This window comes from Strigops habroptila, chromosome 3, assembly GCF_004027225.2.
Source record: "Strigops habroptila isolate Jane chromosome 3, bStrHab1.2.pri, whole genome shotgun sequence".
Classification (NCBI taxonomy): domain Eukaryota; kingdom Metazoa; phylum Chordata; class Aves; order Psittaciformes; family Psittacidae; genus Strigops; species Strigops habroptila.
In genome coordinates, this window is record NC_044279.2 from 75878405 (window position 1) to 75901142 (window position 22738).

General features: G+C 48.6%; 2 protein-coding genes across 3 annotated transcripts; one reads left to right on the forward strand and one right to left on the reverse strand.

Moving 5' to 3' along the window:
- Positions 1–1913: 1913 nt before the first annotated feature.
- On the reverse strand, positions 1914–10208 carry ANKRD54 (ankyrin repeat domain 54). 2 transcript variants are annotated; one of them, XM_030478683.1, is made up of 8 exons: positions 9897–10208; positions 9518–9565; positions 6570–6668; positions 6025–6096; positions 5550–5597; positions 5301–5425; positions 4352–4459; positions 1914–3696 (listed from the first exon to the last, which is right to left on the reverse strand). In XM_030478683.1, exons 1-8 carry the CDS (start codon positions 10153–10155, stop codon positions 3622–3624), a joined length of 834 nt encoding a protein of 277 aa, XP_030334543.1. In that variant the 5' UTR covers positions 10156–10208; the 3' UTR covers positions 1914–3621. The 2 variants fall into 2 exon arrangements, with proteins under 2 accessions (XP_030334543.1, XP_030334545.1); XM_030478685.1 differs by having other exon boundaries at positions 6570–6663; positions 9897–10200.
- A 243-nt stretch (positions 10209–10451) lies between these two features.
- Positions 10452–21092, forward strand: EIF3L (eukaryotic translation initiation factor 3 subunit L). Its single transcript, XM_030478682.1, has 13 exons — positions 10452–10560; positions 10678–10726; positions 10813–11023; positions 11600–11679; positions 11962–12023; positions 13813–13882; positions 14591–14664; positions 15480–15651; positions 16391–16545; positions 17331–17501; positions 18521–19018; positions 20004–20084; positions 20839–21092. The coding sequence occupies exons 1-13, from the start codon at positions 10528–10530 to the stop codon at positions 20875–20877; spliced, it is 1695 nt and encodes a 564-aa protein (XP_030334542.1). The 5' UTR covers positions 10452–10527; the 3' UTR covers positions 20878–21092.
- Positions 21093–22738: the final 1646 nt, after the last annotated feature.

A 22738-nucleotide genomic window follows, 5' to 3' on the forward strand; every position in this document is an offset into this window, starting at 1 on the left:
AGGGCTGTTGCTTCTGCTGTGCGTCCTTTGTGAGGCACAAGTGGGTTTTTGGCCTTCACTTCCTTGTATGAGCCAGACCCTTAACCTGGCTGCTTTTGGTTGCATCTTACAGCACAGCAGAGCTGGGAGGTTGTGGCTGGGGATTGAGCATGTCACCGCACAGCCGTGCTCTGAGTGAGGGGGGAAATGGAGTGTATTTGGAGGTTGGGTAGTGGTGAGGGGAAAGCAAGGCCTTGGGTTAAGTCCTGGTTGACATCATGGCCCTGAGGAGGAAGATGCACCACTGCTCAGGAAGGGACCCGGAAGGTGAGTTTGATGGTGTAGCACAAGGAAAACAGGGAGGTTGGGCTAAATTTAGTGGCAAAATAAATAGCAGAAGGAAACCTGTGCTGTTGTTTCTATTCCCCATTACTGCAGCAGACACCTCTGCTGGGAGATGCCGAAAACTGTCATCAACCTCACACCTGTGGGTTGTGCAGGGAAATCTGTGGCTCAAGGTGCAAGGCCAAGCGGAAGAGCTGCTGGGAGAGGCTGAAGGCTCTCAGCCAGGAGCAGCAGAAACAAACAGTGCCACTGGACAGCTCTCGGCACAACATGAAGAAACCATGTTCTCCTCCTCCCCTGAATCTTTTATTTCCTTCTTTCCTTCCCCAGCACCTCCCTGCTTTTCTAGACACAGCTGCTGAGCATGGCGGGGTAGTCGAGACTTTTATATGACACAAAGAAGCCTAAAACTTTTCTCAGTCCAGTGCCAAACACATGACACGGTTCTCAGCAGCCCAGTGCTTCATCCCTGAGGCAGGAAAGCAGAACCGACTGTGGAAATCCATAGAATATGATTCCTACACGATGTATTTTTTCCCCCACTGAAAACCAGATACCTTTTTCTTATCTGGTGTTACCACTAAAGCGGTGGCAAGACTTCCTGTAAGTTTCATTTGCCTCAGCTCATTGTGCCAGTTGCCCATGGAGGGAGCAGTGCTCCAAAAGAAGCAAGGCAATTGCCCCTGGCTGGCTGCAGAACCCCCACCTTTCCCCTCTGAGCATCAGGAGCAGCTATGAAAAACTGCAGCACCAGGCAAGACAAAGGCCTGAAGAGCCATGGACAGCACTATCCAGTGTGCTGAGGCTAAAAGCTTTGTTTCGAGTCCCGCTGAGGTGTATTCCTGGTTCTGAGGAAAGCTTCTGAGCTCTGCCTCGTTAGCAGACAACATCAGCGACTAAGGTAACTGCAGCAATAAAGAGCATTTCAGCTGCCTGCTCTTTGGCACCCTAATGGTCTCCTCAGCAACAAGGCTGTTGAGTGCAGAAGCGTTGACAGCCAGGGGTACGTGGACACAAAGACTAGGCTGTGAAGACAGGAAGAAACAAGACAGCTAAAGACTGGACATGAAGGTCACCTGCTCCTCACACAGGGACCATCCTGGAAATTCTCTGCCTGCTCAGATGTCCCTCCACAGCCCCTCATCCCTTGCTGTCTCTTCGCAACACAGCCATTTTACCTGGCACGGGGCAAGGCACGAGTTCAGCCGCCTTCTTCCCGCCAGCTCCATACCTTTGCAGGAGGGCAGACGGGGCCAGGCTGCTTTTCCTCTTTGCAAAACACCCCATCTTCCAGCTTGAAGCAATCCTGCTGAGATTCTCTTTCCTCTACTTGTATGGTTTCACAGCAACTAACTAGAGTTAAAAGTTTGGATTTCTTCACTGTGGGAGTCAAGATCAGAAGGTGAGTCAGCAACCGCGTACTTCGATCTGCAAACAGACCGGCGTTTGAATTCAAACAACTTTGTGTTGACACTTCTGATTTCAATACCAGGTATGAGAATAGCAGTTCCCGAGTGCCGTGCTGTGTATGGGGTCTGGAATACATGTAAAGAAAGAGGAAAGAGACGCATTGAAGAAGAGAGCTTGGCTGAGGAGTCTGAAAAGGCTGACAGGATTTTATTGATGTTTAAAATACAAAAAGCTCAGATTGTCTCCCATCCCCCCGCCATCCTTCTCATCCAGAGTATCATAATGCAGTATCGGCGTTCACAGTGATAGCTCCAGCCAAACCATAAGACCATTAGTCCCAGCCTTGGCCTCCAGCATTCCATGGATGAACCCATCCAAAAGTCATGCATGCTGGTATCTCAGCTTTGAGCATGGAGGTCCACTTAGCCTCCTCCTGGCAAGAGGTATTAGAGAACATGCTGACCTGAAAGTCTCTGAAGAACGCTCCAAACTGTGGCTGTTGCATGGTTAAGCTATATCCTAAAGAATGAACGCTTCCAAATCAGTGATTCCCAAGCTGTGGGATGGGCACTGCTACCAGCACACCGTGTTGTTTAGATGTGGTACACAGGTGGGAACTCAGGATTGCTATCAAGCGTGTTCTTGTCACTATGCTGCTGCTGGCACCATACCAGCAAGATTTCATGGATCCCTGCTCCAAAACAAAGCTATCTACATCTTCGATACTAGCCACAGTGGGGCAGACACAAGACAGCAGCAAGAGCAATTCCCTGCATCCTTCATCGCTGCATCACTTCAGGCTCCCAGCAGAGGTCATAATTCGTTTCTCACACTGCACTTAAAGCTCCTGGAACAGCAAACCTCCATGATAAAAAGCATACAGTGTGGGTCAGCTATAGGTTTGGTATCCATCTCCATCCCAGCCCAACAATACAGCTGAATACACAACAGCTGCTGTCACGACTGGACCTCTTGTCCAAGACTGCCAGTGACAGGAAAGACAAAAGTCAGTTATGATGGATTGTTTTTTTGCAAGACGTAAATGTTTGCCTAAATCTGTGCTGGGATTAAGTCACCCCCCAAACGTCATTTTTGCATCAGGGCAGCTTTGACCTGCTAGTTGCCTACTTGGGTATTCTTTGCAAGTGTTTCACTGTAGTATTTAAGCACTAACTCAGAGCAATGATTTAAAAACCGGTGCCAGTGATTTAAAAACTAACAGTGAAAGCTGTTAGTCTAGTGATGAAAAGCTTTAGATCCCATTTGCAACCAGATAGATTCTTTGCCCTCTGATCGTAGGCTCCGGGGAAGGTTAGGATTAAGCCTCAGTGCATGTTTCTCAAGGCGGTATGTTTGCTCAGCTGCTAGCATGCAGAATTCAGTGTGTGTTCTTGTCTCAGCACTAAGCCTTCTGTTGTCCAAGGCATCCACTTTCTCCCATGTACTGCAGAGGTGGCAAAAGGTGCCTGTTCCAAGCATTTCTGTGATGCTGGCCAGCTGCTGAGTGCACTAGTCAGGGCTGGTGACTGCACATGGCATTAGCCACCATCTACATCGAGCTGAAGTGCTTAGGGTAAGGCAAAATATCTCTGGAAGGGGTTTCCTATTCAGCGCCAGCCCATCTGATAAAAAGAGCAGTTCTTTTTTTCCAAAAGTCTCAGCTGCAGCACTTTGTTGTCTGTGGTCTCTGTTGTCCAAAGCCTGCTGCCTCCCCATGAGGCAGTGGTGGCAGCGCCAACAGAAACAGTCTGAGCACCACCAGACAGTAGATCAGGCAGGAACGACCACTGGCAGCAATGTTTCTTCAGCATTCTGGGAAGTAAGCTCCAGCTTCTTTTTCTCTCTAAGGTTTCTCCTGCTGCATCAGCAAAAGGATTTAGAAGCCCATTACCTCTTCTCCATCTTCTGCATCTGCAGGCTGAGTGACGTGAAGCTGGCCAGGAGGTCTGTAACCTCATCCACCTGCCATAAGAATACAGAGGGGTGTTAGGCAGGTGGATGCAGTTGTGCAGTTGCCCACCACCACCATGCAGCAGGGACCACCCTTCCACCAGGACTGCCAGCAATGCCCATGCTGACCTTATACTAGGACAGGATCCCTTTGGTCCCATGATCTGCAGAAGGGCTCCCATCCTCACGATCAAACAAGTCCTAACTTAAGGCAATGGGAGCTTCTCCCCGTTCCTCAGAAGGTGTATGTGTGAGCTCCTCATGCAATTTAGACAGTCCTTAACATAGGAGCATGTTGCTGTATTACCCAGAACTCAACAAGGGTATCAGGGCTGTTTCCTCTAAGCCTGATTCTAAGGGTCAATCTTTTGTAGGAAAAAAAAACCAAACAGGCCCCACAACCCTGTGTGGTTGTGCTGATCCTGGCCTTCAAATGCTGATCTGATCTTCAGCTTCTCTGCTAAGCTGCTAGGTACAGCGATGCTTTCTGCATTTTGAATTCCAACCTAAAGGAGTACACGAGTCCACGTAACCTGCCCGCTTTCCCCAATGTGAGCAAGAACATTTCCATAAACGTGTCTTCCACGTCACCTTGCTCATGCAGCTGCATTCTTCCAAACACAGAAGTCACAACACAAGTGAATCACAGTGGTTCAACGCTGCCTACCTGCTCCTTTGTGCTAGTCATCTGTAACCTGGAGCAGAGGTCATCCAGCTGTTCCTTTTGCTCGTGCCTCCCCAGGCGGTCCAGGTATTCCCGCAACATCTGGATAATCTGAAACCAACAGGCAAAAGAGGCAAACATCAGTGAGCTGCACCAGGGCAGGATGCTTTTACAGGAAAAAATAAATTGCAGTTAAATTGCCTTGACGCTGCTGTACGTGGCAGAGTACATGACCCACAGAGAAGAACACATGCAAAACAACTGGGGAGCACTAATGGCAGCATCAGAGCTCAGTGAGTCACCAGAGCTGTTGATCAGCCACAGACAGACTAGTTGTGATCCCTGTGTCTGGTTTAAGAACAGGGAAGACAGGCCGAGCTGAAGCAGCATAAGATCTTGCCCTGAAAGCACCAAGCTTTTCTTTATGGCTAGCTAGCTTCCCTCACTGTAAGAAGCAAGGACTTCCCACTCCAACTGGATCTGCTTGTGCACTGAGGATGAAAGTCCTTGTGGCTCCTATATGACTTCTGAAGCAAGGCCCACACCTCATGCATCTGTGATGCAGCCCTGTGACTGCTTTCCTATTCCATGCCTCCACATATCAGAGCAAGGCAGACTGTGCTAGAAATGCAGACTCCCTGCATGTGTGCACCCTAGCTGCAGCCCCATGCTGTGGTCACTCTCCTGCCACAAGGCATCAGTCTTACATGGTAGTTGAAGAAAAGAGAGTGCTCCATACAGCCTGAGAATTAAGACATTCAATACACCCTTGGCCTACCAGAGCCAAGAGAGGTCCTGCAAAAATTCAGAGTAGTGGCTGAGAAAAAGGAAGGACTCTGAAAACAGAAGGAAAAAGTCAAATTCAGAGCAGCTAAGAGCCTAAAGACAAGTATTTAATAAAGAGTAAACCAGACTGCACCACCTTACCAGAACATGGGACTGTTTCTTTTACCTGTTTAACTTCAAGGCGTACAGCCTCCAGGCTGTGGGAGATTCCTTCCTGCAGGATGTTTAGCTTTGATTTAGCGAGGTGCAGCGGGGTTCTGCCAGCTCGATCCAAGGCATCGACTCTGGCCCCTGCGAGATGCATCAGCAAAGACAGAAAATGAGGTCTGTCTTCAAGACTTGGTGTCCCTGGGGAGTACCAACAGGGGTGGGGCAGGAAAGGGACAGGCTGTAATTGTTATAGAGGAAATGTTACCTCCACGCAGCAGTGTGGTGATGACAGGAACGTGGTTCGTGCAGGCAGCTGGGGAGGGAAAACACAGGACACACAACTCAGAGGTACCAGCAAACAACAAAGGAGTTTCTGCTCAAGCATGGATCTTGCTGCTTCCCAAACGGCTCTCTGCCATGGGAAAGAGGAAGAGCGCAGCTGCTAAGGGTAACCTCATACTCAAGCCTGAGCACTCTCTCTGGAACAGATCTCGCACTCCTTGGGGCTGGCAGAGGGAGTGAAATTGAATTTCTCAAACTCTGACCCTTAAACCTTCTATGATTGTACAAAACCTTCATGAGAAGTGAAGCTAATGAAGTGCAAAGAGTCCCTCCGAGGGCCTTACGGCTGGGGATACATAGTGTGATGCACAGGAAAGAGGAAGGTGAAGAGGAAAGAAAAAGCAAGGTGGTGTTCACCTCACCTCTCTGCATGCAAAGCTCATCTGTGTGGCACTTACCCAAGTGTAAGGGGGTATTTCCCAGCCCATCTCGCTGGTTTGGGTCAGCCCCATGGTCCAGAAGCAGTTGCACTGGAAACAAGGAAACAGAGCCACATTAGTCCCTTCCATTCCGACCTGACCTCCCCAGAGGTCAGATCCACATGGGCTGCAGGCCCCCACAGCAGCCACCAGGCTGCCTTATAGGTGCTTTTGCTCAGCTCCTCATCTTCCTCCCAGACGCAGGGGTCAGAGGTTTGTGCAGCAATGCAGAAGGACCCAGCACGAAGTCAGGCAGTACCACTGCCCCTGGGCTCCCCAAAGGGAAGAACTGGGACTACGGACACCTTTCCTTCTGCACCAGTACAGCCCTAGAGCTGGGAGCTCTGGCTCCCCCTTCAGCAAGGGGACACGGTAAGCCCTGGAGCCAGAGTTCAGTTGGCAACTTTGCCACAAAACACATGGAAAATAGCCATCTCTGTCATGTGATGGATCAAAATAAAGAGCATCCTTCAAAGTCTCTGCCACAGAGAGGCTGGAAGACAGAACTCCCCTTCCCCACTCACCAATGTGATCGTTGCCATTGCAGGAGGCAAAGTGCAGGGCTGTCCGGCCTTTGTCATCTGCAGCACAGGGGTCAGTTCCATCCTCCAAGAGTTGCTGCACTGACAGCACCAAGGAGAAGAAAGCAGGTAAGCTGAAGGTGCACCAGAGCAAAAAGGGAGAATGCTATCCGCTCTTCTGTGGGTAAATACTGCACTCTACCAGCTGCCAAATCAACTGGACTTGAACCAGCTCCAGCCAGCATCCTGGCTCAGTAGAACCAGCCCAGGCAGCGTACCCTCCACCCTCTGGAAGTACTCTGCTGTAATGACTAACGGTCCATAGAATCACAGAATGGTTTGGGTTGGAAGGGACCTTAAAGGTCATCTAGTTCCAACCTCCTGCCAAATTTTCAAGCTCCAAGGACAATCATCAGCAAAAGCCTACAGAAAAATATAAAAAGATAGCAAGGATGCGGGACTAACTCTCACAGCCCGTAGCTGGCTGACCCTTAAACCTTTGTGAGGAGTGAAGCTACTAAAATGCCGGAGAGGGACTCTTCATCACGGACTGTAGTGACAGGACAAGGGGGAATGGGTTCAAACTAAACCAGAAGAAGTTCAGGTTAAATATAAGGAAGAAGTTCTTTACTGTGAGGGTGGTGAGGCACTGGAACAGGTCGCCCAGAGAAGTGGTAAATGCTCCATCCCTGGCAGTGTTCAAGGCCAGGTTGGACAGAACCTTGGGTGACATAGTCTAGGGTGAGGTGCCCCTGCCCATGGCAGGGGGGTTGGAACTAAATGATCTTAAGGTCCTTTCCAACCCAAACCATTCTATGATTCTGTGAAATGCAGAGTCCCTCCTAGGTCCTTAAAGCTTGGGATGCATACTGTGATGCACAGGAAAGAGGAAGGTATGGAGGAAAGAAACAGCAAGGCCATGTTCACCTCACCTCTCTGCATGCAAAGCTCATCTGTGTGGCACCATTAGGCACTTCCTAGGCTATAATGAGCATCCTGTGCTTACTACCCCTCCACGGGCTTTCTCCATAGATTTCCATGGTCATCTTCTGCATCTCTGTAAACCTTTCACATCAACATGGACCCATGGCGAGAAGTTTCACAGTGTAGCCACATGCAGTGAGAAAAACCACCTCTTCACATGTGTTTTGGATATACACCTTGCTAGATTAATCCCAAACTCCTAGGTTTTGCTATACTACTGTGTGGCTGCTGTTGGGGAAGCAGACAGGTAAGTGCACCAACCTGCCAGTGGCAGTGCAAATATACTCTTAGGAGACAATGTCTTGAAGTGAGACAGTGAACCCAAGCAGCCATATCATCATCTACTCTTGTTCCCCCTGCTTTTGCTACTTCTTCAATGCTGGCACTGGCAATCCTTGTCACCTGAACTATCTTCTTTGCTCAGATAAGAAGGAAAAACCTGCTCACACAGAAGGACAGAGAAACTAGTACAACTCTCCAGCATTGGGTACAAACACAGCAAAGGCAAAGAGAACAGTAAAGGCTAGGGATTAGGGACAGAAAAGTAGCATCTACGGCAATGTGAGTAAGGGCAACTGTAAGGCCTGGTACTCCTGTTGTTTTAAGATGATCCTCATACAGTAATCAGTGTCTAAAATAAAGCTAATTTTGTAGCTTTTAAGAATACTGACAGATTTGCTGGTTTGAGATCTTTAATAGCATATCCTGCAACAGTCAAGACTGACCAGTATTGGAGCCGAGAAACTAGATAGCTCAGACCACTGCAAGTCACCACTCATCTCACCCTCCAGAGACCAAATTATAGTATTTGAATTTCTTCCTGTACACCTCCTGCTTTAGGTGTGGTAGAGAAGGGAAAGCAACACCTGAAAAGATGGATGTTTGATAGTCCAGAAGAAAGACAGGGGGACTGACAGTGCCATTAATGGGGGATGCTTTACCTAGTCCTTCCCTGAAGCCAGTAGGAAATGACATAATCTCTCCTACCCAGTGCCACCACAGGAAACAGCGAAGATTTTTACTTGTTGATGAAGCATAAATTCGCCATCAGACACTTCCTCAAGTCGCAGAGTACAGAAAACACAGCAGGATTGTAAACAGGGGAACCCGTGTATCAAATACAGCTCCAAACCTCTAAAATGGATTGAAACCAAGACTTTTACAAAGCCTTTCATTCTTCCTCTTGACTTAGTGACTGGAGCCAAGCCTTTCTGAACTGACAGACCTCACAGGTGAACTTTATCCATCAGTTCATAAAACAAGGTGTATTGTGGAGCCAAAGGGTGAACCACACCAGACAAACTCCTGTTCTGATGTATTGGGAGTTTCTGCATGTCAAACCCAGCCTCCAATTCTGCTCACAGAATGGCCTGATGAGCAGTTAGGTCAGCACAACTGAGGGGACAGTATAATCTGAGGAGGGACAATAAAGGGCCCATAATATACACCAATATTGCTGCTAGACACTTCATATCAAACCCCACCTAACCTACAGTATAGAGAAGTAAAGGGACTCACAGACAGGCCATGAGCCTTCTCTGAAGCGACTATGAGAGGCAGAGTCCAGCTCTGGTCCTGGTTCTGATTTACTGGGTCACACTGTCTCATCATACAGGGTATGACTTAGATAATCATAACTTTTCCACCTTACCAGAACACTACTCTCCTGCTGCTTACAATTGGGCAAAAGTTACATAGCAAAAAAAGCGTCAATGGTGCAGTGCTGATGTAGCTTGAGGCAGTTGAAAACTGCCTACATTATGAACCTGTGAAAAAGTGACTACTATAACCAGCCCCACTCCGCTCAGAGAGCAAAACAAGGCCCCAGAAAAGCAGTTTCTAGATTAACAGCATCTCAAGCACCATGTCCACAAACTATCCACACCTTCCTCCTCTCCTAAAATAAAGTTCCCTAACAAAACTCCCTTCCAGAAAGGGGTCCCAAGTAGGATTGGCAGAATTCTTACCTGTGTCCAAGTCATTGCTATTGGCAGCTTCACGCAGTCTTTTCAGAGCTATGGAGAAAAGAAAGCCATTACTGGAAAGCACGGAGGAAAAAGGAGCACTTTCCTACCGAACCATCACTCCAGCCCCGGTGCAGAGCCCAAACCACGCTGCTGCTGGCTCGGCCCACAGAGGGGGAAGCCGGAGATCAAGACGCCAGGCAAGAAGCGCTCTCCTTGCCTCCTCCTGACGGGGACCCTCCCCTGGCAGGAGCGAGGGTGCCTTCCCCAGCCGCCCACCGAACAGACCCGACCTCCTTCCGGAGGCCCCTCACTTGAGGGCCTGACCGGCCGAAGGAAGGGCCGTCCCCGGGAGAGGTGCTGCCGCCCCGCCGCTGCTCACCATGGGTCTCCTTGCCCGTAGGCCCCAGCCAGCGGTGGAGGCGGGCGGCCCTGCGCAGGCGGCGGGCCGGGATCTTGCCCGTGGGCTCCTCCCGCTGCCACAGGACGTGCAGGTAACCGAGGGGAGCGCCTGCCGCCGGCCCCAGCGTCAGCCCGGCCCCCAGCGCCGGCTCTGGCGCCTGCTCCGGCTCCGGCTCCAGCCCTGGCCCCGGCTCCGGCCCCGGATCGGGCGCTGCTGCGGCCCCGCCGCCTCCCTCCATCCCCTCACGGGCCGGGCCGGACCGGGCCGCCCCGCGGGGGGCGGGCCGGGAGGGGAGGGTCGTCGCTATAGCAACGGGGCGGGACGTGTCCGTTCGACCAATCGAAGGCGCCGAACCGCGGGCGTGCAGCCAATGGGAAGGCAGAGGGAGCGGATTGAAGGAAGGCGAGTGGATAGAGGGGAGGCGGTACTCAGGGAGGGTCTGACGGGCAGGCACTCTGTCCAATCAGCTAGAGGGGCGGGCCATAAGCCGAAGACAGCCAGTTGTTTCAACCAATGGGAGGGCGCATCCTCACTCCGCCTTCCGGCCGCCTGTCCCCGCTCTTCCGGCCCGCCAGCCGGAGGCCTTTCGGTGCCGCACCGCGCCGCCGCCATGGCCTACCCGGGGGAGGACTACGACAACGAGGTGCGGGTCGGGGGCCCCGGGGCGGCGGGAGGGACCGGGGGGGGTCCGGGTCCGGGTCCGGGTCCGGGTCAGTGTCCGTGCTGGCCGCGGTGACTCGCTGCCGTCTTCTCTCCACAGGCCGCCTACGACCCCTACGCCTACTCCAACGACTATGATATGCACACGGGTGAGTGCGGAGGCCCCTGCGCGCCCCGGGGCTGCCGGGGTTGGAGGCCTCGGCCGGGCCTCACTGCGCCGCTTTCCTTCCCTCAGGAGACCCGAAGCAGGACCTGGCCTACGAGCGGCAGTACGAGCAGCAGACGTACCAGGTGATCCCCGAAGTGATAAAGAACTTCATTCAGTACTTTCACAAGACCGTGTCGGATCTCATCGACCAGAAGGTGTACGAGCTCCAGGCCAGCCGTGTGTCCAGTGATGTTATTGACCAGAAGGTGTATGAGATCCAGGACATCTATGAGAACAGGTACAAAGGGGGAATCGCTGTTTTAAGCTGTGCTGGAAGCGCACCCTGCTCTTAAAAAGGAAGGGTGACTGCTGCCTGTGGTGTTTCAAACTTGGGCTTTCTCTGCAATACAGCGTGAGGTTTGATTTGATTACTGCAGAAAAAAACCCCAAATCCTCAATATTTCACACCATTAGGCTAACGTGAGTATAGGTGAGCTGTGACCTGCCTGAAGGAAAACACTAGTCCTGTGCCTAATGGGTGTGGGGGCAGCAAAAGTGACCCCAGTACTGTTAGTCAGGCAGTTTGCAAGAAGCCAGGTTGTGTCTGTTCCCTGCGTATACTCCCTCCTGCTTGTAGCTGTGTCACCTTGCCATAAGGGGAGTGTGAATGTAACACACACAACCCTTCCGTACTTCAGGGATAAACGGAAGACTTTAATTGCTTAGTTTGCGATTCTCGTTCTTTGTTTCAACACTGGACTTACTAGAAGGGGATGGTGGTCTACTTTCATCAAGTCCAAGGCCTCTATATTGTGATCTTTAATTCCAGCACTGAGAAATGGTTTATAATGCCACATGTGTGTCTATCTTTCAGCTGGACAAAGCTGACAGAAAGGTTTTTTAAGAATACCCCCTGGCCAGAGGCCGAGGCCATTGCCCCTCAGGTTGGAAATGGTAAGTCTTTTGCTTTCTTTTTGCTTGTCAGAGAGAGAAGGAACTAAATAATTTGTTAAATTAGTGAGCAGGTGTCCAGTGTTGCTGCTGCCTGAGTCACTCATCTTTGTTCACTCTGGCAATTCCTTTGGTAGATGCCTGGCAAGAAGTCAAGCTCAGACAAAGAATCCTCTTGTGCCTGCCTTTATTACTGTGGCAGGAGGAGCACCTCTGGTGTATCCAAGAGATCAATTTGCGTCGGCCTCATAGCTTGCTAATGTCCCTTTGTGTCATCTTTTCCAGATGCTGTTTTCCTCATCCTATACAAGGAGCTGTATTACAGGCACATCTACGCCAAAGTCAGCGTGAGTGTTTGTCCTGCGTCTCCCTGTTTGTTGCATGCTGGCTTGTCCTTGCCATCAGACTTGCCAGTTCTTGCTGCCACCACAGTATCAGTGGTTCCATGTTTTTTGCAAGGCAGGATTGGGTGGGTTTATGAGACCTAAGTCAGGTTGCTGTTAGGAAAGCTTAAAATTCTTGCCCTTTCTTTATAGTAGGGGTTCACTGATTGCTGAAAAGCAAGAAAGACTTGACTCTTTCTGAGGCTCATTAGCTAGCTCCTCAAGCTTGGTTGTGGTGAGTGTGCAGGTTTCCCTGGCAGCCTGTATGAATCAGAAGACGTGGTGTGAGTTTTCAGGAAGCTAGTATGTAAAAGTTTGTTACTGTAGTGGTTAGTGAGTTAGGGAAGAAGGAGGTGTTGGAGTGTAATTACATCTTCATTATGATAGAGCCGTAATTGCCAAGACCTATAGATCAGTTGGTTTTGCAAGTTTCTTTGGGGCTCTTTGTTCTTCAAATTAGCAGGTGGGTGAGAGGGGCTGTCACAGGAGGAAGGTGTGTTATTTGCAATTAAAAAAACCCATGTGGGGTCAGAGTGCCTTGTGGAGAGGGAAACATAGGCACCATAAGGGATAGAGGAGAAGGAAATGGAAGGAATAATGCTCTGTAGAACAAAACACCCCCCCCCCCTTTTTTTTCCTTAAGCTAATTTGAATCATAGAATAATAGAATCATAGAATGGTTTGGTTTGGAAAGGACCTTAAGATCATCTAGTTCCAACCCCCTGCCATGGGCAGGGACACCTCGCAGTAAACCATGTCACCCAAGGCTCTGTCCAACCTGGCCTTGAACACTGCCAGGGATGGAGCATTTGCAGCTTCCTTGGGTGACCTGTTCCAGTGCCTCACCACCCTCACTGTAAAGAACTTCCCCTGTTTAAGTTTGAACCCATTACCCCTTGTCCTACCACTACAGTCCCTAATGAAGAGTCCCCCTCCAGCATCCTTATAGGCCCTCTTCAGATACTGGAAGGCTGCTCTGAGGTCTCCACACAGCTTCTCTTCTCCAGGCTGAACAGCCCCAACTTTCTCAGCCTGTCTTCATACAGGAGGTGCTCCAGCCCCCTGATCATCCTCGTGGCCCTCCTCAAAGTCAGTGAGAAAACCATGGTTGGTTTTGGTTCTTTAAAGGAAGATGAACAGAGGCATCACGTATGAGTAAATATATAACTGCAGTTTTGGTGTGGACCAGAGGGGGGAGAAATGAGCACTTTAAAAATGCTGTATTAACCCAGGTTGGGCTTTGACAGGAGAGACTGGTTTCTCAGGCTGTGCTGTTAGTCCTTCTCAGACTGCCCTTGAGTGCCTCCAGGTGAAGCAGTAAAGATCATTCTAGGAAGAGAGCAATTCCCAATTGTGTTTGCTGGTCTTTCAGAACATTTAGAAATACTGTCTACAAGGAGAATTGTTGATTGAGAAAGGCCTCTCATGAGGGGAGAAGGAAGGAAAGCTGTTGAAGGTAATGGGAAGCTCTTAAGTCTGGACAGCAGAGAGAAGGACAAATCCTGTTCACAGAAGGTTGATTGCTTGGTCGCCGTGTACATGAAAAGTCAACCGTATTGTATGGGTCAATAGTGATACAATTTCAGGTTTTCTGGGTGGTGCTGGTGTGTGTCCTGGTTGAATATTGAGTCTAACGTTTCTCAAATAGACCCTCTACTGCCATGGCTGTTGACTGTCCTTCATATGCTGTTGCCCATAAACTCCCTCCTGCCATGCTTGAAACTAAGCAGACTGTGCTGACTTCTCATTGCAGGGGGGACCCACACTGGAGCAGAGATTTGAATCCTATTACAACTACTGCAATCTCTTCAACTACATCCTCAGTGAGTTGCTGCAGTTCCTTTCTGTTTTGTGAATTTTGGAGAGGCAGAGTGGATGGAGAGGGCAGAGCTGGAGAGAGGGTCAGAAGAACTGTGTCATTTGTTTATAGACCAGAGAGGGAGAAGTAGTCTACGAGCTTTCCATGTGTTTGAGTTTGTTGACTGAAGAGCACTTTACATCCATGCATTTAAACCCACAAAAAGCATAAATATTTTCCAGTGCTTTCTGAAATACTGTAAAAAATTAAACTTATTTAGCTTTATGTCTTGCTGAGAACTATTTCACCTGTCTTTATTAGAAAGCAAAATGAAGCTGTAAGTTAGAGAAAACTTGCAGTGTTTCACAACTGCTTACTGTTTTTGACTCCCCTTGGAACAAATCTTAGTGTTTGTGACTCCCTGCCAGACTTCTTGTGGAGAAAAGATCAGTTGGGATAAACCCCTACAGCCTGTGCAAGCTTCTGAGTGTCACTGCTGCTGAGCAGTCCCACTCTAGATGTTAACCCCATACGTGTTCTTATTCTTTAAAAGTGAAAGCAGTTGAGGTAGCCAAAGCTACATATCACTGTCCTTCTGGAAGCTTCATGCATCTGCTGCTGCATCTCTCATCTCAGGGAAATTGTGTTCTTTCATTTTTCTGTTCCTCCAGTTCTGCCACTGTTCTTGCTCAAGGTATTAAGCGCCTTATCTATTACTTGCATTTTTCTGCAGATGCTGATGGCCCTGCTCCTCTGGAACTGCCCAACCAGTGGCTCTGGGATATCATTGATGAATTCATATACCAGGTATATGACTATAAGACCGGGCCATTTTGTGGTGGCATTGTCTCTATTAGCGCTATATATTTTCCATCTCCTCCCTCTGTGATTTTCATAGCTTGGATGCCATTGCAGGTCAAAAAACTTTGGTGAGCACTGTTATTCCTGGGTCACCAGGTAGTGGAAGTAGTTGTAAATGTACAGATTTAAGTTACAGGGAGGTTTTTGGGAAGTCCTGGGTTTCTGTTAATATTTCCGTTTCAGTTGCTGCTTCCCTAAGATTTTTAAACTAACCCTAAAGTTATGCTTGCACTGAGAGATTGCTGGCTTGATTTGAAATAATCTGTGCTCTAAGATCTTGACGTTAGAAAAGAATTTTCCACTTACTGTTCTGAGTGCAGCAGTACAGATCTCAAATGCTGTTGGTTCTTCTCTATGGATTCCTTTCTCCGTAACTTTTTATTATAGAGCTGCCTGGAATTCCTCGAGTGCTGCATTCTTGCCAAGCTTGAGGATGAAAAACGATGTTTGCATATATAGAAAAAGATGTGTGTGTATGCAGACACATCTTGTTACTTGGTTGTTCTCTTTGCTAACTGTTCAGACAGCAAATCCGTCTCTGCTTCATTCTGTCTTCTGGCCTTTTCCCTCTGCACTGTGTCATTTTTTCCCTAGGTGCTTTAAAGGTGGTATAATTTCCCATTTTGGTTGCCAGGTGATCTCAGATGAAACTTCTGTAGCTTATTGTAGTGCATTTGTGTGATCAACTTGTAAGCTTAGTGCTCTTATCTGAACATCTCCAAAATAGCTTCTCATCATCAAATCTCTGCTTTTTCCTGTAGTTCCAGTCTTTCAGCCAGTACCGCTGCAAGACAGCCAAGAAGTCTGAAGAGGAAATTGATTTCCTTCGTTCCAACCCCAAGATCTGGAACGTCCACAGTGTCCTTAATGTGCTGCACTCTCTGGTAGACAAATCCAACATCAACCGACAGCTGGAGGTCTATACAAGTGGAGGTGAGCTAGCAGGGGGTTGCCAAGCAAGACTGGTGTCTGTGCTGCCTTGCTTTGGTTTTGCTGAGCTTAGTTTTATTTGGGAGCTGGATCAAATCGTTCATCAGTGGATGGATTGACTGGAAACAGGTTCTTGGAGTACTGAGTGCAGTTCTGGTATTCTCAGCATAAGAAGGACATGGAGCTGTTGGAGCAAGTCCAGGAGAGGGCCACGAGGATAATCAGGGGGCTGGAGCACCTCCTGTATGAAGACAGGCTGGGAAAGTTGGGACTGTTCAGCCTGGAGAAGAGAAGCTGTGTGGAGACCTCATAGCAGCCTTCCAGTATCTGAAGGGGACCTACAAGGGTGCGGCAAGGGACTCTTCACCGGGGACGAGAGTGATAGGGCAAGAGGTGATGGGTTTAAACTGAAACAGGGGAAGTTCAGATTAGATCTAAGGAAGAAGTTCTTTACTGTGAGGGTGGTGAGGCACTGGCACAGGCTGCCCAGAGAAGTGGTGAGTGCTCCATCCCTGGCAGTGTTCAAGGCCAGGTTGGACAGAGCCTTGGGTGACATGGTCTAGTGTGAGGTGTCCCTGCCCATGGGAGGGGGGTTGGAACTAGATGATCTTAAGGTCTTTTCCAACCCAAACCATTCTGTGATTACACTTGAGGTCTTGCTCCCTTTGCTTGTAAACATAAAGATGTTAGAAGGGGAGTTCGCTTCCCTGGGAGAAGGCATCGTGGTTCCTTTTCTCCTTAGGTGACCCTGAAAGCGTGGCTGGTGAATATGGTCGCCACTCCCTCTACAAGATGCTGGGCTATTTCAGCCTGGTTGGGCTCCTGCGTCTGCACTCTCTGCTGGGGGATTACTACCAAGCAATCAAGGTTCTAGAGAACATCGAGCTCAACAAGAAGGTAAAACAATGTGTTTTAAACCCTCTGTTTTGGTTTTCTAAATGCCTCTGTTCAAACATGCTGGTGAAAGATTGCCATAACGAATCTTCCAGCTGAGGAGCTGTTTGGAGCTGTTGTTGTTGTCAGGAGTTTGTAGTTGGACACAGCTGGAGCTTTGGCATTAAATCAAGCCATATGATAATGCTTGACGCTGTTGCAGCACAAATGCCTAGTTTTTTAGGAGGTTTGCTGTGTTGTGCAAAGCAGTATTGTTACAGGGAGTAGCATTTGAAGTGTAAGTGGTAGCTAGCTGAACACATCGTTCCCGCCTTGGTCAGTGGCTTATTCTTGTATTTTTCACTCTTGTTCTCACCGTGCCCACTCCCATCATGCATGTTTTTGCCCTAGAATTGGGTCCTACTTATGGTAACAGTGGCCAACAAAAGTCCAGCTGCAACACAGGCTTGGCCCTAGGCTTGGCATAGATCTGCTTATGTGCTGTGTGGCACAGGACGTGGAGTGAAACAGGGGGAAAGGGAACTGAGCAAAGCAGTGTTAGGCACAGTGCGAAATCCTCTGCTTGCAGGAAGCTGAAACTGGGAAACATAGGAAATGGGATGATCTAATAAAAAGCGAGGAAGCTGCTGCAGGCATGGGTGGGAGGTGAGGCATCCCTACTTAACCCTCTCCTTCCTGTATTTGGAATGGGAGTGAAAGCAGAGGTGGCTGGATTCTGGGTAACGAGCTGTTTGTATCAAAGGTGGTTGTCTCCTCTCTAACATAGCATGTTCATCCTTCCTTCTCAGAGCATGTATTCCCGGGTGCCTGAATGCCAGGTGACCACCTATTACTACGTGGGCTTCGCGTACCTGATGATGCGACGTTACCAGGATGCCATCCGTGTCTTTGCCAACATCCTCCTCTACATCCAGAGGACCAAGAGCATGTTTCAGAGGACAACCTACAAGTATGAGATGGTAAGAGGTAGAATAGGTCTAGACTTCCCAAAAGAAAAAGCTGCTTTCTTCTTTCCTGCCTCTTCTCTGTCACTTGATAACTTACATCTAATAGTCCAGCCCTATTTTCCCAGACTGTGCTGGTGGTGGTGACTGGGGATTCTTTGAACTGCTTTGCCATGTGCGGCAATATTTTCTCTTAGCTGTGTTACTAGTTCCTTTGGTTGTTTACCATACAGCTGCCCTGGTTCCATCTGCACCCTCCCTCTAGGCAGTGTTGTTAATGATTATCATTGACAATGATATTCTTGTTGATGCTGTTCCAGCCTCAACTGTTCCTAGTCCAATCCTGCATTTCAGGTTACAGCCACTCTTGGATATATTTCCATTATCAGTCAGTCATTCACAGACTGTTTTACTTCAGCATAGCTGAAACAAAGATCCTTTCTCTTTCAACCTAAGCTGTCTCTGGTGCCTGTTTTACCCCTTGCTGGTGCTGTCTCATTTTCACCTTTATGAAAATTCCACTTATTAGATTAATTTCATTTTGTATAGTCAAATCCTGCCATTCTCAATTCAAAAATTTCTTGTGTCTGTTTCAGCCATACAGCTGTCTGTTTAATCCCACACTCAAATAAATCTTCCTTCTCAGTCTTTTCTTCACTGGCTTCCCTGATAACTCCCTTGCCAGGAGATGGTTGTTAAACTCTGCCTTCCCTTCTCCTGTGCCTTTCCTTACCTTCTGCACTTTTTTGCACCAAAGCGAACATGCTTCTGACCATCCAGGTTCTCTGTGGCTCTGGGTACATTCACTCTGTCCAGCCCTCTTTTTCATTGATAAGAGCCTTGATATGGCATTCATCTGTCTGCTTTGCTCAGAGGCACAGATTCTTTGTGCTGACCCCCTTGACCATGAGGACTACTGGTGGTCTGGGTAAAGGGTCTGTCTCTGAAAAAGGGTCTGTTTCTCTCTCCCAGCTCCCTCTGACACTGTGAAGCCTGAGCACATTGATAATAACAGGTTCTGCTCTCTATCTCAGATTAACAAGCAGAATGAGCAGATGCATGCACTGTTGGCCATCGCCCTCACCATGTACCCCATGCGCATAGATGAGAGCATCCACCTGCAGCTGCGAGAGAAATACGGGGATAAGATGCTGCGCATGCAGAAGGGTGATGCACAAGTCTATGAGGAGCTCTTCAGTTACGCCTGCCCCAAGTTCCTCTCCCCTGTGGTGCCCAATTATGACAATGTGCACCCCAACTACCACAAGGAGCCCTTCCTGCAGCAGCTCAAGGTCTTTGCTGATGAGGTTCAGCAGCAGGCCCAGCTCTCTACCATCCGTAGCTTCCTCAAGCTCTACACCACCATGCCTGTGGCGAAGCTGGCTGGCTTCTTAGACCTTACAGAGCAGGAGTTTCGTATCCAGCTGCTCGTCTTCAAGCACAAGATGAAGAACCTGGTATGGACCAGTGGCATATCTGCCCTGGATGGGGAGTTCCAGTCTGCCTCTGAGGTTGACTTCTATATTGACAAGGTTGGTATCTGCCCCTTGCTGGCTAGGAAATTCCTTCACCCGGGAAATTCTGGAAGTGGCAACACCTAGTTTTGCTCCAGTCTGTGGGAAACATCCCTTCCTTCTTTGCCACATGAGGGCTTGGCTGCCCACAGTGAAGTCACAGCTGTGCTTAATAAGAGTGTCAGTGGATGAACAGCAATGGGATGTCACAGGCAACTTTGGCAGCCATTATACCCAGAAAACAAAGGTCCTAGATTTCTTCCCCAGGACAGAAGGAACTATTCGTCTGTCAGTATTCTCGGGAGGTGACAGTTGGATCACCTCCCAAGATGTCATTGTGTTAAGGGGGACTGTCAGCTTTGTAGGTCTCCCCCATATCTTTCCTTTGCTTTACAAAGCAGAGATGTTACTTGGTCATGTTACGGGTCTGATTTTTCACTGGAGCAGCATTTAGTTCTGTCTGCTCAAGGAAGAATCTAAACACAAGGTAGGGTCCTGTCACCATCCTGCCCTTGGAGCTCTGGGCAGCAGGAAGCATAGCAAAGAGTCTTTTAGGACTTCGTTTTCAGATAAAATAGCAGTAACCATTCGGTTTCTTGCTAGGAGGGAAAACACGTTGCCCTTTGTTTTCTTGGTCTTTAGAGCAGACCTCTTCCTGCAAGGTCTCATGCTGTGTCTCAGCCTACCTTTCCTGGTAGACAGCATGACTCTTAGCTGCTGGAAAGGGGAAGCAGAGCATGAATTGGGGTTGGGGCTGTCAAACTGCTGCAAAGAGAGACAAAAATAGACAGTGTGCAAGAATGTGGGAAGTGAATGCAGTGTGAGTTTGGGACCCACCCCAGACAAAGGTATAGGGGAGGCAGCCACAGAGATCTGACTGGTTGCTGCGGGACTAGCACAGCTCAGGTATGTGTGGTGCTGAACCAGGGCTGGAGTGAAGCCCCTTTGGTTGCTCCTCAAGTTTTGCAGTCCTTTTCCTGACCTCATGCTGTCCCCTTTTCAGGACATGATCCATATTGCAGACACGAAGGTTGCTCGACGCTATGGGGACTTCTTCATCCGTCAGATCCACAAGTTTGAGGAGGTGAGGCCTGAGCAGGAGAGCTGTGTATCTCTGTAGGAGAAGTGGGGCAAGCACTGGAAGCATTGGGCTGTACAGCCCCTGGAGGAGCCACACTTGTGTGACACAGCTGCGTGATGCCATGCTGGGATGAGCCCCAGCTCTGCAAGGCACTGGCAAAGGCAGGTGGTTTCAGCAGCAGCTGCTGGCCTGTGACGAATGGTATGGTTATGTGTGAGAAGTGCTCCTTTGAGCCACAGTGGAAAAGGAGGGGTTTGCTGTCCAAAGGCACTGACTCCATTGTCCCTAGACAACCGTGGTGTTCCTATCAGTAACATAACCAAATTTGCATCCCTACCTTGTTAACTACGGCTCTAGAAAGTGGCCTCAGATTTCTGGAGCACAGATGACTTCAGTGTTGTGCTCAGCCAGGAGGTGACATTCTGTCACTGCTCTGCATTCCTGACAGAAGCTGCTGTGCACTGGAAACATAGGTAGCAAAAACCTGAGATGTGGAGACCTCAGCAATACAGGGTTGTGATACCACTGTTAGAAGTTTGTACCCTCTCTTCTCCCCTCCTCTGCTGTCTTGGAGGGGAGAAGGCAGTTTTAGTGGTTCCCCTTCTACTTTGCACACCATCTGCACTTGCACAAGAGCTCTTTTTGTCAGCGAGTTGGAGAGGAAGGAATGAAGGCATTGGATAAAGGCTGGTGAGGGGGACAGTAGTGTGTATCAATCCCTGGGTATTTTTCTGACCTTTGCTTTCTCTAATTCCAGCTGAATCGAACCCTGAAGAAGATGGGCCAGAGACCGTAGAATTCCTGTGGATGCAGTGATTGGCCTGAGCAGAGAAGTGGGTGGGAGAGATTATTCTCTCTGTGGCAAGGGAGGGGAGCTCAGGGTTCTGGCATTTCTGGAATCTCCTGTGACTCTGAAGGTTTTTTGTACTTAAATAAGCAGAATCATTTGGCTCAAGTTACCCTATAAAGGACAAGTCATCTAATAAATGAGTGGAATTTTCCTGGTGAGTGTTCAGTATCTGATGTACTCATTTATTTTTCCTCCATGGAAGAATATAATTGCATCTAGAGACACAGGCAGCTGCTGGTGGTGTGTGCTGTGTTTAGTGCATGCTGTTGCAGGTAGCAGCGTGGGGCAGATCTCTTTCTATACTCTCTAAAGGCACTGCACACAGCGAACAGGGAGGGCTCAGAACTGATTAACAGCAACAAAATGAGCTGGTCCACTGTGTTTCCACAGGATATGGAAAGAGATACAAGCTGTCGTTATATCTTTTAGCTCTTGCCCCACGCATGGAGTAAACCTGGGTTGTAGTTGTTTCCCTAGAAGGTTACATTTTTGCCTTCCCACCCTCTTTTATTTTTTAGTTGCTATGAAATAGAAATGCTCCAAAGTGGATTGACATGTTTTTAAAGGAAGGAGGAGGACTTTTGTGAACATTAAACCAATATTAACTTTGGTCATTTAATGAGATTTCCTTGCTGGAGGTTGTGTTTTATTTTAGCACAAGTGGTGCCCAAGTCCTGGCCCTTAATTTAATGGAGTTCACTTTCTCTAGAAAACTCCCTGAGGGTGTTTCATTTATTAAACCCCTTTAAATGCTAATTTTCCCAGCTCTCCAGCCACTTTGGATTCTTCAAGGCAAACTTGCAGTGCCTTGAAACAGAAAACTATCCCAGGAAAGGGGAATCAAGGACCTGTAAATATTGGGGGAAGAGAATGCAAAGAACGAATTGCATCTCATCTGCCCTCCACACCCTCTCTCCCCTCTCCTTTTGCTATCTTTAAATAATTGGGTGTTTGAGTGGTAGAAACAGGTGCAAGAGGAAAACCTGTGTGTGTAATAGGACAGCTACACAAAGTGTGCTTCACATACACCATCTGCCTCCTTGTACCTCTCGCTCTCATTCCTTTCCACTGAGAGAGGGGTCCTGGCAGGCCCTCTTGGCTTCGTATTTGACTCTGTTTAGAAATCAGGAATAATTAGCCTTTGTTGGATTATGTGCCATGTCTGAATGAGGGTCAAGTTTCTAGTGTCCTAGATACAGCTCAGAAGTAAACTGTGTTTCCTTCCCATCACAAAGTCATGTAACTCAGGCAGGCAGGGTACAGGCAGCGCAGAGTGAGATTAAATGGGCTCCTGTTGGCCTTCTAACTGCTGCTGTTAGTGTAGTGCCTGCTAAGGATTTACTGCTTCCAGTTCTGAAGGGTTTGAGGCAGCCATTTCATTAAGAAATGAAAGGACTGATACCACTGCATTGCATAGGAGCTGGGCTCATACCAAGCAAATCAGCTCCTTTTTATTTTAAGAGCTGGCACTTTTGCTTCTGTATATTTACCAACAGCAGCACAATGAGCATAGCTGTCAACAGCAACTCTCCTCCTGCTTTCTTGTTATCCAAAGGCTAAATCTTTCCCAGAACATGCGCTCGGCTACATGTGATATACAACAGGAAAACCGCTGGCAGGGCAGGATCTCCATGATCATTTCTAGTTCACAGCATATAGCAAAGGAATCCAATATGTTACTGGGATTTAGTCTGCTTTTAATCTATGATTGGCATGTCAGAATTACAGACTTATAATGCGTATATGTATCATCTTAAACACTCCAGTGGTTACAGGCTGTTCCCAGCTATGTGAATACGCTGCTGCT